This window comes from Ctenopharyngodon idella, chromosome 3 (genome assembly GCF_019924925.1).
Source record: "Ctenopharyngodon idella isolate HZGC_01 chromosome 3, HZGC01, whole genome shotgun sequence".
In the NCBI taxonomy this organism is placed as follows: Eukaryota; Metazoa; Chordata; class Actinopteri; order Cypriniformes; family Xenocyprididae; genus Ctenopharyngodon; species Ctenopharyngodon idella.
In genome coordinates this window covers 6286409-6305984 of record NC_067222.1, presented here as the reverse complement: position 1 = coordinate 6305984, position 19576 = coordinate 6286409, and the positions used below count along the sequence as shown (strand labels likewise).

The window sequence follows — 19576 nt, the reverse complement described above, 5'->3', positions numbered from 1 at the left end:
ATTTCCAACACTACACTCAGATTTTTTACTGTTTTATTTTAAATTTTATTTTCAACACTACATGCTCTAGATTCTATTCTATTCTATTCTATTCTATTCTATTCTGTTCTGTTCTGTTCTGTTCTATTTCCAACACTACACTCAGATTTTTTTGACTGTTTTATTTTAAATTTTATTTTATTTCCAGCACTACATGCTCTAGATTCTATTCTATTCTGTTTTATTCTATTCTATTTCCAACACTACACTCAGATTTTTTTAACTGTTTTATTTTAAATTTTATTTTATTTCCAACACTACATGCTCTATTCTATTCTATTCTGTTCTATTCTATTCTATTCCCAACACTACAATCAGATTTTTTTAACTGTTTTATTTTAAATTTTATTTTATTTCCAACACTACATGCTCAAGATTCTATTCTATTCTATTCTATTCTATTTCCAACACTACACTCAGATGTTTTTAACTGTTTTATTTTAAATTTTATTTTATTTCCAACACTACATGCTCTATTCTATTCTATTCTGTTCTATTCTATTCTATTCCCAACACTACAATCAGATTTTTTTAACTGTTTTATTTTAAATTTTATTTTATTTCCAACACTACATGCTCAAGATTCTATTCTATTCTATTCTATTCTATTCTATTCTATTTCCAACACTACACTCAGATGTTTTTAACTGTTTTATTTTAAATTTTATTTTATTTCCAACACTACATGCTCAAGATTCTGTTCTATTTCCAACACTACACTCAGATTTTTTACTGTTTTATTTTAAATTTTATTTTATTTCCAACACTACATGCTCTAGATTCTATTCTATTCTATTCTGTTCTGTTCTGTTCTGTTCTATTCTATTTCCAACACTACACTCAGATTTTTTTGACTGTTTTATTTTAAATTTTATTTTATTTCCAGCACTACATGCTCTAGATTCTATTCTATTCTGTTTTGTTCTATTCTATTTCCAACACTACACTCAGATTTTTTTGACTGTTTTATTTTAAATTTTATTTTATTTCCAGCACTACATGCTCTAGATTCTATTCTATTCTGTTTTATTCTATTCTATTTCCAACACTACACTCAGATTTTTTTAACTGTTTTATTTTAAATTTTATTTTATTTCCAACACTACATGCTCTATTCTATTCTATTCTGTTCTATTCTATTCTATTCTATTCCCAACACTACAATCAGATTTTTTTAACTGTTTTATTTTAAATTTTATTTTATTTCCAACACTACATGCTCAAGATTCTATTCTATTCTATTCTATTCTATTCTATTCTATTCTATTTCCAACACTACACTCAGATGTTTTTAACTGTTTTATTTTAAATTTTATTTTATTTCCAACACTACATGCTCAAGATTCTGTTCTATTTCCAACACTACACTCAGATTTTTTACTGTTTTATTTTAAATTTTATTTTATTTCCAACACTACATGCTCTAGATTCTATTCTATTCTATTCTGTTCTGTTCTGTTCTGTTCTATTCTATTTCCAACACTACACTCAGATTTTTTTGACTGTTTTATTTTAAATTTTATTTTATTTCCAGCACTACATGCTCTAGATTCTATTCTATTCTGTTTTATTCTATTCTATTTCCAACACTACACTCAGATTTTTTTAACTGTTTTATTTTAAATTTTATTTTATTTCCAACACTACATGCTCAAGATTCTATTCTATTTCCAACACTACACTCAGATTTTTTACTGTTTTATTTTAAATTTTATTTTATTTCCAACACTACATGCTCTAGATTCTATTCTATTCTATTCTATTCTATTCTATTCTATTCTATTCTATTCTATTTCCAACACTACACTCAGATTTTTTTAACTGTTTTATTTTAAATTTTATTTTATTTCCAACACTACATGCTCAAGATTCTGTTCTATTTCCAACACTACACTCAGATTTTTTAACTGTTTTATTTTATTTTATTTTATTTCCAACATTTCACTTACTATATTTTTTACTGTTTTTTTATTTATTTTTTATTTCCAACATTACACCCACTAGATTTTTACTGTTTTATTTTATTTCCAAAATTACACTCATTAGATTTTTTACTGTTTATTTTATTTTATTTCATTTCCTACACTACACTCATTAGATTTACTGTTTTATTTTATATTTTAACACTACATGCTCTAGATTCTATTCTATTCTATTCTATTCCCAACACTACACTCAGATTTTCTTACGGTTTCATTTTAAATTTTATTTTATTTCCAACACTACATGCTCTAGATTCTATTCTATTCTGTTCTATTCTATTTCCAACACTACACTCAGATTTTTTACTGTTTTATTTTAAATTTTATTTTATTTCCAACACTACATGCTCTATCCTATTCTATTCTGTTCTATTCTATTCTATTCCCAACACTACACTCAGATTTTTTTAACTGTTTTATTTTAAATTTTATTTTATTTCCAACACTACATGCTCAAGATTCTGTTCTATTTCCAACACTACACTCAGATTTTTTACTGTTTTATTTTATTTCCAACACTACATGCTCTAGATTCGATTCTATTCTATTCTATTCTATTCTATTCTGTTCTGTTCTGTTCTGTTCTATTCTATTTCCAACACTACACTAAGATTTTTTTGACTGTTTTATTTTAAATTTTATTTTATTTCCAGCACTACATGCTCTAGATTCTATTCTATTCTGTTTTATTCTATTCTATTTCCAACACTACACTCAGATTTTTTTAACTGTTTTATTTTAAATTTTATTTTATTTCCAACACTACATGCTCAAGATTCTATTCTATTTCCAACACTACACTCAGATTTTTTACTGTTTTATTTTAAATTTTATTTTATTTCCAACACTACATGCTCTAGATTCTATTCTATTCTATTCTGTTTCCAACACTACACTCAGATTTTTTTTAACTGTTTTATTTTAAATTTTATTTTATTTCCAACACTACATGCTCTATTCTATTCTATTCTGTTCTATTCTATTCCCAACACTACACTCAGATTTTTTTAACTGTTTTATTTTAAATTTTATTTTATTTCCAACACTACATGCTCTATTCTATTCTATTCTGTTCTATTCTATTCCCAACACTACACTCAGATTTTTTACTGTTTTATTTTAAATTTTATTTTATTTCCAACACTACATGCTCTAGATTCTATTCTATTCTATTCTATTCTTTTCCAACACTACACTCTGATTTTTTAACTGTTTTATTTTAAATTTTATTTTATTTCCATCACTACATGCTCTAGATTCTATTCTATTCTATTCTTTTCCAACACTACACTCTGATTTTTTAACTATTTTATTTTAAATTTTATTTTATTTCCAACACTACATGCTCTAGATTCTATTCTGTTCTGTTCTATTCTATTTCCAACACTACATTCAGATTTCTTTTACTGTTTTATTTTAAATTTTATTTTATTTCCAACACTACATGCACTAGATTCTATTCTATTCTATTCTATTCTATTCTATTCTATTCTATTGCCAGCACTAAAGTCAGTTAATTGCAGGCAGGTTTATGTATCGCATGCCATACTGCATATATCACAGTCGTGGATGCAGTTCCTCTCCGCGCCGCGGCGTGTCGCTGTGACGCATCAACTCCTCCGCGTGAGAGGAAGTACGTCAGTGGTCCGTGTGACCAGAGGACTCTAGAGCTCACGGTAAGAGTTTATTTTATGCATAACTATCAGAAACATATAAAACAACATTGAAGCTGAAATAATCCGATTTGACGCGTTACATACGCGTTCACAAACTCACTAGATTTATTATAAACACACACACATAACACATCAGAAGCTCAAAGTCACATGGAGGTTAAAAACCACACAGATTTACACACAACCGCAGATAAAACATGAAAAATATACGCAAATATATACGCAAATTATGAGCGTTGGCTTTATAGAGGCTCCGTGTCTGTCAGACTGTCAACAGTGTGTATGACACTGGAAACAGTGTTTCATAACAACACTTACACGATTTTAGATTGAATTAAATGAATTTGTTTTCTTATTTTACCTTATTATATTCGAGCAAAACATGCTGAATTACTATTATGAAATTAAAGGAATTTGGCCCTTTTTAAATGTACAGGTACAAGAACAGTGTTTAGTACCTGATACTTTGGTTATTACTGAAGTATGTATCTGAGACAAAGAATGAAAATATGAAGAACTTCATCTGTGGAAAGCCTGATTAGTGGTTAAAGTTACACATCAAGAAGGTAAAAACTCATTAAAATGAGTTTTGAATTACTTTAACAGACTGATCGTTTATGATTGTGATGCTTGTCATATTTTAATGCTAATTTCTCTCTGTGTCTTTGGTTTCAGATGGCTTTCAGGCTTCTCGTGCGGAGAGTTTGTCGAGTGTCTGTGAGAGATTTCAACCGTCTGCCCGTCACAGTCTCGCGCTCTTTGTCATTCTCATCCTGTCTGAGCGCGTCTCGCGCCACACAGCCGCTCCTCTCGCGCTCGCTCCCGCGGCTCCCGCTTGCCTCCAGCAGGAGCGTGTCGTTTAACGTGCAGGACCACGACGACTTCACCGAGAGAGTCATCAACAGCCAACTGCCCGTCCTCATAGACTTCCACGCACAGTACGTACATCCCCTCACTAGCTTTTCTCTTTATAAGTCGCTTTTGGACATCTGATTAATGGACGGACAGTAGAACTGCAGCCAACTGATGTAAAGAAGTCGAGTTATTAAAGGGTTAGTTCACCCAAAAATTAAAATTCTGTCCCTCATGTTGTTCCAAACCTGTAAGACCTTCATTCATCTTCTGAACACAAATTAAGATATTTTTGATAAAATCCGATGGCTCATTGAGGCCTCCATTGCCAGCAAGATAATTAACGCTTTCAATGCCCAGAAAGATACTAAAGACATATTTAAAACAGTTCATGTGACTACAGTGGTTCAGCCTTAATGTTGTGAAGCGACGAGAATACTTTTTGTGCGCAAAAACAAAATAACGACTTTATGACAATATCTAGTGATGGACGATTTCAAAACACTGCTTCATGAAGCTTTACGAATCTTTTGTTTCGAATCAGTGGTTCAGAGCACCAAAGTCACGTGATTTCAGTAAACACGGCTTCGTTACGTCATACGTGTTTCGAAATTTCAATGGTTCACGTGACTTTGGCAGTTTGATACACAGTCCGAACCTCTGATTTGAAACAAAAGATTCGTAGAGGTTTCGAAGCTTCATGAAGCAGTGTTTAGAAATCGCCCATCACTAAATATTGTTGAAAAGTCGTTATTTTGTTTTTTTGGCGCACAAAAAGTATTGTCTTCGCTTTATAATATTATGGTAGAACCACTGTAGTCACATGATCTGTTTTAAATATGTCTTTAGTACCTTTCTGGGCGTTGAAAGTGTTAATTAACTTGCTGTCAATGGAGGCCTCACTGAGCCATCGGATTTTATCAAAAATATCTTAATTTGTGTTCTGAAGATGAACGAAGGTCTTACGGGTGTAGAACGACATAAAGGTGAGTAATTAATGACATAATTTTCATTTTTGGGTGAACTAACCCTTTAATAGAAGTGTTAGGATTGATCTTAATGCTGCTTTTGGAAACGGTTTTCCACTGGAATCGAAAGATGTGCTTTAGATACTAAATTGAATGTCACTGCTTAATATAGTCAGTCTGTCGTATAATATTAATGTTATTACGATTAAAGTAATATTATTAATTGTTAATTTCAGTCTGCACATGGTAATTGATATTAATATTATTAAATTAAAGTTATTAATATTAGATAAAATTAATATTATTAAACAAGCTTCTGTTGGTAATGCATAGTTAATATTAATATTATTAATATTAATTTATTAAAATGTATAATATTTAACTACTTTCATTAGGTAAACAGTACTTAATAGTATAAAATTAATATTAATATTTTTAATGTTACTTAATTAAAATGATGATTATTAAATGGAAGTTTCAGTTGGTAAACAGTAATTAAAATGTTTGATTTTGTTAATTTTTTTCTGAAGAAAGACAAACAAGTTGTGATTAAGTCAAATATTTAAAAAATAATTTCATTTAATAATTTAATATTATTGAAGGAGAGTTTCAGTCTGTAATTTGTTAGTAAAATTAATATTAAATAATATTACTTAATTAAAATTAATATTAAACAGAATTTTCAGCCAATAAACAGTAATTATTCTTATTCTTATTAATTAATGTTATTAAACAGTAGTTTTCCACTAATGATCTATATTTTATTTGTCAAATTATTTTATTATTACATTGTTTTTAATTTTTTTCTAAACATTTTGTTCTATATTCTAAAATACATTCATAATTTTTTTTACATACAGTGACACTATGATGAGCATGTTTTTACATTTCTGTATTAAATATCAATTTTTATGAGAGGGCAACTGGGTTTGTTCCGATTATAAAATGTGGTGCAACTCACCAAAAACGTAATATTTATAAATTAATAGTTGATGATATTTAAAATAAAAAAAGAATACTTCAAATTATTTTTTCCTTAGAGAATGTATTTAAAAACTTTTGAAACTAATGATTAACATGCGCACAGTCACATGTCAAAGTGTACGGAAAATATGTTGCTATTTTTCACTGGATGTTTACACCACATGACATTAAACCAAAACTTTTCTTTAAAAGGGTGTAACGGTTTTCAGAAACAGTGTGTGTTCAGATCAGTGAACAGGCGTTGTGCGTTATGTATAGATAATGTGTGTTTGACGACTTACTGACAGCTTTGTGTTCATTCAGGATCATGTCAGCTGATCTCAGATCAGTTTCTGTGAGCCTCACTGTTGTGGCTCAGAGTTCACAGCAGAGTGATTATAGTTCTCTGTAGTTCTTCAGTCCGTCATGCTCATTTATATGTGATGGCATATGAAGGTTGATTTAACATGTTGTAGAAAGCAGCTGCAGTGACAGCAGATAATCTGACTGGTGTGTGTTTGTGTTGTAGATGGTGCGGCCCCTGTAAAATCCTCGGCCCTCGGCTGGAAAAGGCCATCGCCAAACAGAAGGGTCGAGTCGCCATGGCCAAAGTCGACATTGACGAACACACAGACCTCGCCATCGAGTATGGGGTATGACACACGATTATTAAAAAAAAAATATATATATATAATAGAAATGTTAGAATAAAATAAAAATTAGAAATGTTGCCTTGGCGACTAACTGAAATAAATGTGTTTTTGTCACTTGTTTTATTTATTTATTTATTTTAATATGCACGGAATTTTCTGGAAATAAAAACAAAAACTGAACTAAAACTGGAATAAAAATAAATTAAACCTAATAAATAATAAAAAAAAAAAAATAAAAAAAAAACTAATAAAAATGACAAAAGCACAGAACAATTTACAACAAATGACTAAAAATTAAGACAAAATGAACAATAAAGCGAATTTAAAATATTAATAGATATACTCCTAGTATAGTAATATTACTAAAAATAACACTGGTATGTGATCGGCAGCTCAGAAAAAAAAATGGAGAAAAAACCCTAAAACATAAAAAAAAAACCTCATTACTTGAAACAAAATGAGGAATGTAAGTTTTTTTTGTATTTTAGCTAGTTGCAAAGGCAGCTTAAAAAATTAAAACTTTATAGACATTTAAAAAAAAAAAAAAAATCTGAAGCTAATATACATGACAACATCACACAACCAAAATGACCAAAACTAAAATTAAATCAGAAAATATAAAATAAAAACTAATTCAAAATATTAATAAAAACTATAATGAATCTCAACAGCACATTCCTCCGATTATTATTGGATGCTGATTGTTCCTGATGTGCTGTATAGGTGTCGGCCGTTCCCACGGTGATTGCCATGCGGGGCGGCGATGTCATCGACCAGTTTGTGGGCATCAAAGATGAAGACCAGCTGGATTCTTTTGTGCAGAAGCTGATTGGACAGTGAAGCTGTCAGTCACCACCCCTCTAGTCCCACCCACCTCCTGCTGGAAACTCCATTACATCTAATTACATACACAGACAACTGCAACCTGCTTCACCATCTGTCCTGCTTTCATTAACTGTATGTGTGTGTGTCGTTACATGTTTTTTAGAGGGTCTGGGGCAGTGCACCATGTTTACTGCGGTAACAATGTAGTAAAGTGTTCTCGGACATCATTCAGCCGCTTTGGAGGAGAACTGATCGGCCGTACGACTCATCCGGTCCACACGAGGGCGACCTTCCTCTCGCTCTCCATCCTTTTGCACCTGAATGCCTACTAATGTGAAAGTGTGTGATGATTACAGACATGTGTTTGTCTCCGTTTGGTTTTCTTTCTTTTTTTGGATATGACTGTGAATTTCATGCGGGATGCATGGGATTGATGATGTTTAGACTTTAATTCATATAAACTGTAATATAACCAACTAGTCAAGTGAAATTATGAATAAAGCAACTGTACAATATTTAACTCAGACTGTTGGTTGGTGTTGAATATATATATATATATATATATATATATATATATAAAATATGGTAACATGGGGTAAGTTGCCTCCCTCGGACCAAGATGACCCCCCCCACCTTATTTTTTCTCCTGACCATAGATGACACAAAACTGATCTCAGCACTTTTGATGAATAGCTACGCTATTTTTAATTTTGTCATTTCATCTGAATATCAACATTTGTGAGATTTAGTCATTCGAAACAGTTTTGAGGTTAACTGATCTAATTTTGTGTCTTTGGAAAATAGTGATCCGTGACACTGTATTATGTTTAATATTATTTTTTTATTTCTATTTGTTAAAGGGTTAGTTCACCCAAAAATGAAAATTCTGTCATTTATTACTCACCCTCATGTCGTTCTACACCTGTAAGACCTTCGTTAATCTTTGGAACACAAATTAACATATTTTTGTTTAAATCCGATGGCTCTGTGAGGCCTACATAGGGAGCAATGACATTTCCTCTCTCAAGATCCATAAAGGTACTAAAAACATATTTAAATCAGTTCATGTGAGTACAGTGGTTCAATATTAATATTATAAAGCGACGAGAATATTTTTGGTGTGCCAAAAAAACAAAATAACGACTTATTTAGTGATGGCCGATTTCAAAACACTGCTTCAGGAAGCTTCGGCGCGTTATGAATCAGCGTGTCGAATCAGCGGTTCGTAGCGCCAAAGTCACGTGATTTCAGCAGTTTGGCGGTTTGACACGCGATCCGAATCGTGATTCGATACGCTGATTCATTACGCTCCGAAGCTTCCTGAAGCAGTGTTTTGAAATCGGCCATCACTAAATAAGTCGTTATTTCGTTTTTTTGGCGCTTCAAAAATATTCTCGTCACTATAACATTAATATTGAATCACTGTACTCACATGAACTGATTTAAATATGTTTTTAGTACATTAATGGATCTTGAGAGAGGAAATGTCATTGCTCCCTATGAAGGCCTCACGGAGCCATCGGATTTCAACAAAAATATCTCAATTTGTGTTCCGAAGATTAACGAAGGTCTTACGGGTGTGGAACGGCATGAGGGTGAGTAATAAATGACAGAATTTTCATTTTTGGGTGAACTAACCCTTTAATGAGGGCTTTGTGGACACAATAATGTTTTAGATTTGTGGAGTAAAAGTTATAGTTTTTATTTTATAGTTAAAAATAAAATTAGACCCTTGGGGCAAGATGAGCCACTCAGAATTGCCACAGAAGGCCCCAAGTGGCATGTTGTTACTTTTGTTATTATTTTTTAAATGTAATACTTAATGCAATTAATGGGGTTATTATTTCCACACTCTAAAAAAGTGCTGGGTTAAAAATAACCCAAATTGGTTTAAATATGGACAAACCCAGCTGCTGAGTTAAATGTTTGACCCAACCTGTTGGGTAGTTTTATTTAACTCAACTGTTGTTTAAAATGACAGTATTGCTTAAAATGAACCGAAAGTATGTTGGAAATGAACATTGATTAATATGTTTAATGAATAATAATAAACAAATAAACATTTATTAAATTTCTTATTAATAAATGTTCACATTTTGATTATTATTGTTGCCTCTAGTAATTATGTGTCTGATTTTTAATTTCCAACCTATTGTGGGTTTATTTTAAGCCAGCCATATAGTCGTTTTTAAACAATAGTTGAGTTAAACAAAACTACCCAGCAGGTTGGGTTGTTTTCAACTGTGCATGGATATGAGATATCTTTGCTTTTCACTAAAACCTATAGGTTAGTTGAGTGAAATCATTAAATTTGCATTCATAGTGTTGCTATCTATTATGACATATCACGACTCTTTTGAGCTATATATAGGCTATGCTTATATGAGATAATGGTTGATATAGCTAATCACCGTTTTTAAGGTCTGTGTTTGTGGAGCGTGTGTGTGAATCTCTAGAGAGATCTCTACACTGTAAAAAATGAATGTGATTTTAACAGTAAAATATTGTAAAAACGCTACGGAAAAAAATTGTAAATAGGTTAACAGTAAGTTCCAGTACTATATACAGGAAAAAACTGTAAAAGCTCTTACCAGACATTTTATGTAATTTTCACAGTAAAATGCTGTAAATTTTTACAATTTTTAGAAGTAAAAAAGAACAAATCAATGTATAATTTACAGTCAAAAACTGTAAACTGATATTCCCACAATTCCCTGTGTGACACTCCACATTTGAAAGTATTTTGTTTAAAAAATCATGTTTCTTAATAGGTGTGTGGATCTCTAGGTCTTGTTTTAGTTTAGCCCGAGGCTCTTTTTAACTGAAGGATTCCCAACCTAAATAACTACTGTGTGATTAATTAATGTACCTGTCTGTCATCAAGACATGGGAAAGCTGCGTGCCTGAAACAGGTTACGGTCGGTCGCAAATACCATTTTTCTCTTATTGCAGTGCAGTGATGCAATTCTCCAGGTGTGTTTTACGTAAGCTCATAACGGTCTGTCAGCGGCTGCCGACCGTTATATCAACAACTGCTGTTTTCTTGCTCTTTTGAGGTAAAAGACCGTGTGTTTTGTGTGATATACTGCAGTGAAATGTCAATTATAAAGTGTCAATAAGAACTGAAAAGCAACAAACTCTATAGAGATGAGTCGGGTCTCTTGTGAGAATCTTTATCAAAGTAGCCGTTTATTCCGACTGAATATGAATATATATATGCTGAAATATATAGGCTATATATATTATAGCAGAATTTTTTTTTTTTCTAGGGCTCTTAAAAGTGACTTGTATCCTGCCAAGAAGGCATGACGTCACAGTGTCCATCTTCCTCAAACATCTGCGGTTCTTCTCACCGCATGATGTCATCCAGCAGAACTCCAGCCCACCAATGACAGCCTGCCATTACCTGACCGCACATGACATCATCACATCAGCCACAAGCACTTCCTCTCAAAAGAGACGCGCGGAGCACAGTGTTATTTTAGCAGTCTGTCATTGAGACACTGTTTTTTAATTCATATTTACATTAGTTGCTATAATCAATATTTTATTTAAATATCTTAAAAGTTCTTTATATATATTATTTTATTTCTGTTTTAGTTTTAATGCTGCTAGATGAAATGTAAAAAAGTTTACATATATATTTCCAGTTAACCTTTATTTTATTTCACTAAACAAAAATGGGTTGTTTTTAGTTAACGATCAAAAACTAGTCTTACATATGCACCTTATGATTTCTTGCTTTTAAGGTTTTAGATTTTAAGGTCAAAGTTAACTTTGAAAGATCAGCCTTCTGATTAACCTGACCGCTTTTGTCAGAATATAAAGTGCTGGATAAGTACATTTACAGTAGTCCTGCATGACTGAGAAGTGATTTGTGGTAAATGAGCTGCTGAAAGGCGTATTGTTTGCGTTACTGAGACCTGCTGTCTGCGAACGACAAACAGGGCAGAAGGTGAAAGAAATGACGGAATAGCGAAACTCAACACCTCTTCCGCTCTATAACAATAGACCACACCTCCACCTCTCTCCCGCTCGCTCGCTCGCTCTCTCTCTCCAGTGCACTGTTACCATATAAGGCAAAAACACAGCGCCAGTGAGACATGCTGAACAAACGCCGTTGCAGAATTCCTCTGCGCTCTCGTTATTTTCGCACTCCGTCACTTTTCCCTTACTCACGTTTAATGATTTTTTTTTATGGCAGGCTCTTGAAAAGTAAAAGTGTGCTTATTCGCGTTGTTCTTGCTATGCTGCATACCTCAGATGCTATTGTGATAACGTGTGTGTATATATTTACCTGAAAACAACAGTCATTGCAACACTCAAGCTCGTCGCATTATGTAACAGGTAGCCTAGAACTCAACACGCGCACAGACCAGTCGCAAACTTTACGACAGTTCTCATACACTTGTTTCGAATCCTCCATCAAGTCTTCAAGTGTGCACAGGAGTGAGAGGGAAGCGGTGAACAACAGCCAATGAAATAGAGCTGCAGTGACGTTAACAATAGGATTTTTTTCATTGGCTTTTAGATTATTGCAGAAAATAAGCCCTGTGACCATTATTGTTCATCGCAATAATCTTTACAACTTTTGAAGCCAATCAGTCGGCAGAAATAAAAAGCTATGTAGGCTATAAACTTAGGCTACACCATGCGGTTGCATGATTTCAACTTCACCACCATTAAACTTCCGGCAAATCTTTCCACAGACCTTATTTGAGGCATTTAACCAAAAACGCATTTGCAGCGTCTGAAATCGCACACCATCTACATTCGAATTCACTTCGTTAAAACGTATTATAAAGTATGAATGTGTGTAGTATGAATGCTTGTTGTGTCTCATTTCGAAGGCTGCATCCTCCGGAGGTTGCATTTGTTGGCCGCATACGTCATAGAGGATGTCTTATTTCAGAAAAGTTATAAAACCATTATAAAATTGACAGCATAAATTGTTGCAATTTCTTTATGAATTTGTAAAGTAGTGGTCAGTTAACTTAAATAAAACAGCCTCAATGACGTATGCAGCCGACAAATGTGACCTCCGGAGGACACAGCCTTTGAAATGAGACACAGTGTTTGAATTCCAGACGTACTACATCTGCCATGTTGATACTGTCATGTGACCTTCTAGTGTCAGTTGTGTCGCTTCATTGCCATTCATAAATCTCTCCATCGTATGCACACTTCAGAATCTCGGCAGAAGTAATAGGTCACCTAGGGACTTTTCGTTTACGGTTTTTCGAATACTTTCTTTCGTTTTGGCGTACTGTTTTTTCGCATACTATATAGTATGAAGTAATCGATTTCGGACGGAGCAATTGACTTCAGTACTATGGAACAGGAAGTGCTAAAATTCTCGTTTCTGGGTTTTGGCCTAAAAATTATGCATTTATTATTATTTGAAAACATTTTTTAAACATTATTACTGCTGTCAAATTGATTAATTGCATCTAACAAAAGTTTGTAAATATATATATATATGTTCTGTGTGTGTGTGAGTATATATGTAACGGAGGCCAGCTAGTAGTCGCTGTGCGAGTAAACCTCACTCCTCCTTGTTAGAGCGTCCGACTCCCACGCCGGAGACCCAGGTTCGAGGCCCGCGCAGAGTGGGGCGAGTAGAACCTGGGTAAGGGGTGCGTTGGTGCCGTGACCCGGATAGGAGTGAGGTTTAGGGGGGTGAGTGTAACGGAGGCCAGCTAGTAGTCACTATGAGAGTAAACCTCACTCCTCTGATCTCAAGAGATGCTCTAGCGACTGATGATAGGGGTTCTCTTGAGATCAGAGGAGTGAGGTTTACATTTTAATACATTTTTAAATAATAAAATAAATAATAATAGTGCTGTCAAATACAGTAAGTCTTATTGTTTGAATCTCGTTTTCTTGATTTACCGCGAGTACCATGTTTTACCATGACTAATATCGATCTATTTTACTGCAGTGTGACAAGTGTCTCATAGCAGCTGCCGAGCAAACACAAAGTAGCATTATATCAACTTTCAACACTCAAACTATATCTAGTATGATAAACAGTGCTGCGTTACCCCACATACGCTTGACCAGAAGAAGCGAAAGCGGTGACTGCGGCATAATAAAAAGTTCTCGAGGCATGTGTCGCGCTTGTCTCTCATTATCAATCGCTCCAGCTGCCTCGTTCAGCTCTCACAGCACTCGCTCTGCTTCATACTACAGTACGTTAATAATCTCATCGATGAACGTGATTTCTGCCTGAGTCCCGTCCCGATTCTTTTCCACTGGCTGTAGATGTGAAGACAACATCTCCCATGATTCCACGCTCAATCTCGGTGTCATCAAGCTATGCCTTTGTTTTGAAAAAGTGACCTCTAGTGGCGAAAAATTACATAGTGGGCCTTTAATATAAATACATGATTATTTTTTACAATTTCACATTCATTCTTATTATTCCCTTTCAGTGCAAACCAGTGAAAAAAAAAATTCATAAGCCCTTCCTCAATATTGTTTGATGACAAAACATATAGGCTATAGAAATTATCTGTAAAGTAAAAGCTAATAGCTAAGTTAGCTAATGCTAAGTATGTGTGTGTGGGAGACACTAAATACCTCTAATCCAGTCGGTGTTTACAGTAAATATGTTGTTTGAATATGCATTATTTGTCATTTAAACACTCTTTGAGTCTGATACTCTCTCAACTGCACACTTCTCTTTCTTAGCTGTGAGCAATGTGTTATTTCTAGTGTGAGGGAGGCTGACAAAGGAGCAAAATTTCACAATAAAGGGAACTTCTCGAGAACATTCCCGAATCGAGTGAGTCAACAAACGCCTTATCGATTGATGCATCCTGCGCTCTGATTGGAGGAAAGCAGGGCGGGAGGACAGGATGCGTCGCCTTCACGCCGGCTTGCTCTTGCTCTTTTGTTGACGCTGGTGTTTTTAATTATTCTGAGGTTTTGTTGGAGCCATTTAAGGACAAGCACACAAACACAAGCGCCTAGAACATCAGTCATGAGAAAGGATCATGGGAACGCCGCGTTGGGTCGCGTAAACAATTTTAGTTTGCCTTACAACAAGCAGTAAAAAAAAACTCATCTATGGTAGTTTTCTCACAAATAAAGCAGGCACAAAGGTTGCACACACACTGCAAACGTTGCATGAATGCATTCACAGTGAAAGTTTGTGTGAACACACCCAGCGGCCGGGACACACCCAGACCGGGCGGCACACATCTGCAGGAGCCGAGCGGGTCAAACTACGGGAGGAGGAGGAGAGAGAGAGGTCAGAAGTGACCTTATTTGGTAATCTGTCTCTCTCTCCCTCTGTCTGTCTCTCTGCATCTGGTATCGCTCAGCTAGAGACCTTTGACTTTGCGTTCGAAATTCCTTTAGTTGCCCAATCAGCAGAGAGAGAGAGACGCTGCAGCGACGTATTGATTTTTCCGACACATCGCTCCGTTCCCGAGTGGAGAGTTATAAGTGATGATTCAGGGCGACTGGAGGCTTCCACAAACATTCCTTACGTGCTGATAAAAGTCTCCCGGCAGGATTTTTACGTCCCTTTCCCTGGACATCATTTCGCATTCCTCAGATACTTCAGTGAAGCGTGCAGCCGGGAGACTCTCCAGCCTCCCGCATGGGATCATTCATGCATTCGCGTTTACGCGTCTTTGAGTTTTGCACGAGAGACAATCTGTGACAGTCTTTCCTGTAAGCACACATTTGCATTTGTGTGTGTTCAATTTGTATTCAAAGAAACTTATATGAGAAAAATTCCAATAGGCTATACAATATTTGGATTAAATAGTGCAAAAAAGAAAACACACGACAAAATATGTAATAAAGCAGACAAGCAGCTTTCACATATATTTATTTTTGTACATGTACACCGAGATGTGCAGATATCACTCAGGTTTTGCATGTTTACGAGATTTTATCTTTAATATTTTTCATGTTTGGGATGTTTTGGATGAGTGTCAGTTTGTTTTCGAATACTGAGATGGCAGTTAATCCTGTTTCAATATAACAAAATTAATAAAATGCTAATAAAAATATTAAATTGTATTTCAGTAATAAAACAATACATACAAACCCATAAGATATATAGATATACAGACAGCACTCTAAAAAAATCCTGGGTTAAAAACAACCCAAGTTGGGTTGAAAATGAACCCAGCGGTTGGGTTAAATGTTTACCCAACCTGCTGGGTAGTTTTATTTAACTCAACTATTGTTTAAAAATTACTGCATTGCTTGCTTAAAATGAACCTAAAATATGTTGTAAATTATCATTTATTAATAAGTTTAATCAATAATAATTAAACAATAAACATTTATTAAATTGCTTATTAATAAATGTTTACCTTTTGATTATTATTGTTGCCTCTAGTTATAGGCCTATGTCTGATTTTTAATTTCCAACCTATTTTGGGTTCATTTTAAGACAGCCATATAGTAATTTTTAAGCAATAGTTGGGTTAAATAAAACTGCCCAGGGCGTTGGGCAAACATTTAACCCAGCTGCTGGGTTTGTACATTTTAAAGCCAACTTGGTTTGTTTTTAACCTAGCATTTTTATAGTGAGTGAGAGAGAGATCTGTGATAAGACAAAAAATAAACTTTTAAAATGGTAAAATAAACCATATAAACAAAAATATTTGAATGGAAATAGTAAAATAAACGCTTCATATTGTGGAATGCATGCCAACACTTCCACTCATTATTTATTAAAAGAAAGTATTTGTGAAGAAATTTCCTGATTCCAGACATTCCTCTATGTTTGTGTGTGTGTGTGTGTGTGTGTAAACACGGTCCGGCGACTTATATGGTCACAAAAGCCCAAAAGTCGCGCACATACCTCAGACATTAAACACACATACGGGCCCCTGCGGCCCAACTATTTCAAGTTCACCCTCTGACGCGAACTTTACCGCTCCGACACGCCCACGCGCCACTTGTGATTGGCCGAAGCAATTGGGAATGCAGAGCAAGCGGGCTGTGATTGGAGGAGGGGCGGGGCTTAGGGGCGGTGATGCGCAGCGCAGACCCCGCCCCCTATCGGGACCGCACCCCGAACCATTGCAGCAGGACGGAGTTCAACTAACCGAGTGGAAGAGGGAGGGAAGAGAAAGAAAGGAGAAAAAAAGAGAAAAGAGAGAACGGAGCGAACTTGTGCGCAGTTGCTGCGGATTGAAAATTGAAGTTTGGAGCGCAGCGACACGGATCCACACTGAGTCCCTGGAGTTTTTGAGAACCATCCCCCCTGAACTCCGAGCGTCTGCATCTGATTAGCAGGTAAACCAGCCGCACGGTACCGGTTTGATCATTACGTTCATTCCGCAGCTCCATTCAGACGCCGCGAAGTGAAGCAGGAAGCGCGCAGCGCGCCGCTGGGTGGGACCTCACTGACGCGACCTGATTTTGCAGCACTTTCAAACTTCCGAGCTTGAAATCGTTACGCTTCATCTTAATTTCTTGTGAACGGGAACTGATAACCTGTTGTGACGCGTCAGATCGGCTACAATAGACGCGAGGTGAGTTTCAGGAAGTGCTCGAGCTCAGGAACACCGGCTCGCGCGGGCCTTAACGTGGTCCCTGGCGCGCGGAAATGCGTTAATGGGACAGAAGACGTTATTTGCACGGAGTAGAGTAATGTGAGAAGTGAGCATGATGTTATAGTGGCAAGTGACGTTTCACGGGCTCTCATTACGTCATTGCTCGCGTTAAACTGGGCCGAGCGGTGCGTTTTCCGTTCCGCCCGAGCTTCAGGACAAAGCTGAATTAGCGAGTACTTACCTGAGTAGAACAATATGAACGCGCACGGGAGGTCCAGAAAGGTTTCAGACACTTTCAGGGAGTTCTGGCAAGTTGTTCACGGTTACAAATGGGTTACGCGGAGCGCGACCGCGCTCTCAAAGTTCGATGAGCGTGGCCTCTCGCTGCGTGCGCGTGCTCGCTTTCTAAAACTGTATAATATTCATCAAAGGCTGCAAGAAACATACATTAGACAGTTAATATTTGCAAAGCGCGCACACGGTCTTCCTGGGAGCGCGCTGCTCGAGCTCGAGCTCGTGCTCCTGGTGTTTGGCCGACTTTGCAGTACATTGTCAACTCTGTAGGTTTTGTTGTACTTAAAGGAAGGTGGTCTGTAAAATAGCTTTCAGAAATATCAGGCCCTTCAACTTTATTCATTAAAACCTGATTGTTTTCACCATAGATACATGTATACCTATTGTGTAGCCTTCACAATGACAAGAAAATGAACAGGATGTTTATGAAGAACTGAAGTTAGTCATTGAGGGATTGACAGTTAGTTCACACGATAACGTCAGCTTAACGTCCATGTACTGATTTGATTTCGTTGTGGTGTAGTTTAAATCACACATAAATCTGCAAATATGGCAGGTATTGACATAGACTAACCAGTTTCACTTTCTTAGAAGACTGTGTGTGTGTGTGTGTGTGTGTGACCTGGTTTTCTGTGAGGGAGTGTGTCTAGGACGCTGTGACCCATTAAAAGCACATGCTGGTCTTATTCTGCATTTTGTTTTAGTTGTTCTCGTTTGTTAACCCTAACATGTTATGTTTGGGAATACACAGTACTGGAGCATGCAAGCCACGTCAAAAGATCATATTTATTAGTTGAACGTTGTAATTACAAGTGGGAGACAATTTTCTTGAGGGCGTGCCAGTGAGAAAACATGATGAACACAATGGATGCCACGTCTGTAGTTGACAGTAAATTTGTTGGATGTCCTTTTTTTTTTTTTTTTTTTTGTACATCACCATCTTGCTTCGACCAAAGTGATTTGACCACACCTGATGTCGTAATTACGTCTTCCCAACTCATAAATAGCTACTATTCGAACTTCCCAGGAGGATCTAAATGCATGAAATACCTGGACCTATTTTCCAAAACGTACAATATACAGCCAGAAGTGATAATAACCACCATTTTATCTCTTGTTTTGACCCATTACTTCCTCAGACAGTCAAAGATTAGGACATTTTGAAATGCAAATTGGCTTAAAAATGCAAAATAACCATATTTAAGCAATCCATACTGCGCTGGATGCATTGTAACTTGATTGAAGCATTTTCAGCATATTTGTGTGATTTCAGTGTAGAATAAAGCAATAAGCAATGGGAAGCCATGCATTGCAGTGATTTTTACCATATTCAGAGGCTCTTCGTCCCAATGTAATGCTCAGTAAAATCACTGTAACACAGTCTTGAGTTACTGGTTGCTTTTATAAAACAGTGACAACAGCAATGTGATAAACACCCGTGATCGATAACCATTTACTTCTGTAGGCTGTTGTGGATCTCATAAAGAGTTTTGCATTATCATTCACCGCCATCTTTCCGCATGCACTTTTCCTCAGGAGACTCGCGAGTTAAACTACTCTATTTCCTGAGAGTAAGTGTTTGAGCGACTGTTCCGGCTAACAGGGAATGCTCTCAGAACTTTCTGGCAAAGCTACGAACAATCAATCTTCCAGTAACATTAACAGAACATTTGTTCAAAGTTATCTGGTCTTTAATAACATTCTCAAAGCTTTAGCACAAAAACATCATCTATACCAGGGCCGTAACCACCATAGACATTGAGGGGGACAAGTCCTCCCAATAATTAGACTGTCCCC

The 19576-nt window shown here is 35.6% G+C and overlaps 2 protein-coding genes across 3 annotated transcripts in view; both read left to right on the top strand.

Moving 5' to 3' along the window:
* Positions 1 to 3559: 3559 nt before the first annotated feature.
* txn2 (thioredoxin 2) lies at positions 3560 to 8478 on the top strand. Of its 2 annotated transcripts, none has more exons than XM_051888532.1 (4): positions 3560 to 3697; positions 4373 to 4635; positions 7010 to 7133; positions 7857 to 8478. In XM_051888532.1, the coding sequence occupies exons 2-4, from the start codon at positions 4373 to 4375 to the stop codon at positions 7971 to 7973; spliced, it is 504 nt and encodes a 167-aa protein (XP_051744492.1). In that variant the 5' UTR covers positions 3560 to 3697; the 3' UTR covers positions 7974 to 8478. The 2 variants fall into 2 exon arrangements, with proteins under 2 accessions (XP_051744492.1, XP_051744493.1); XM_051888533.1 differs by lacking the exon at positions 3560 to 3697 and adding an exon at positions 4085 to 4263.
* An 8481-nt stretch (positions 8479 to 16959) lies between these two features.
* Positions 16960 to 19576, top strand: part of LOC127509789 (myosin-9-like) — a 51389-nt gene continuing 48772 nt past the window's right edge. The window contains 1 exon segment of the mRNA XM_051888767.1: positions 16960 to 17225. The gene's annotated coding sequence lies outside the window, so the exon portion shown is untranslated.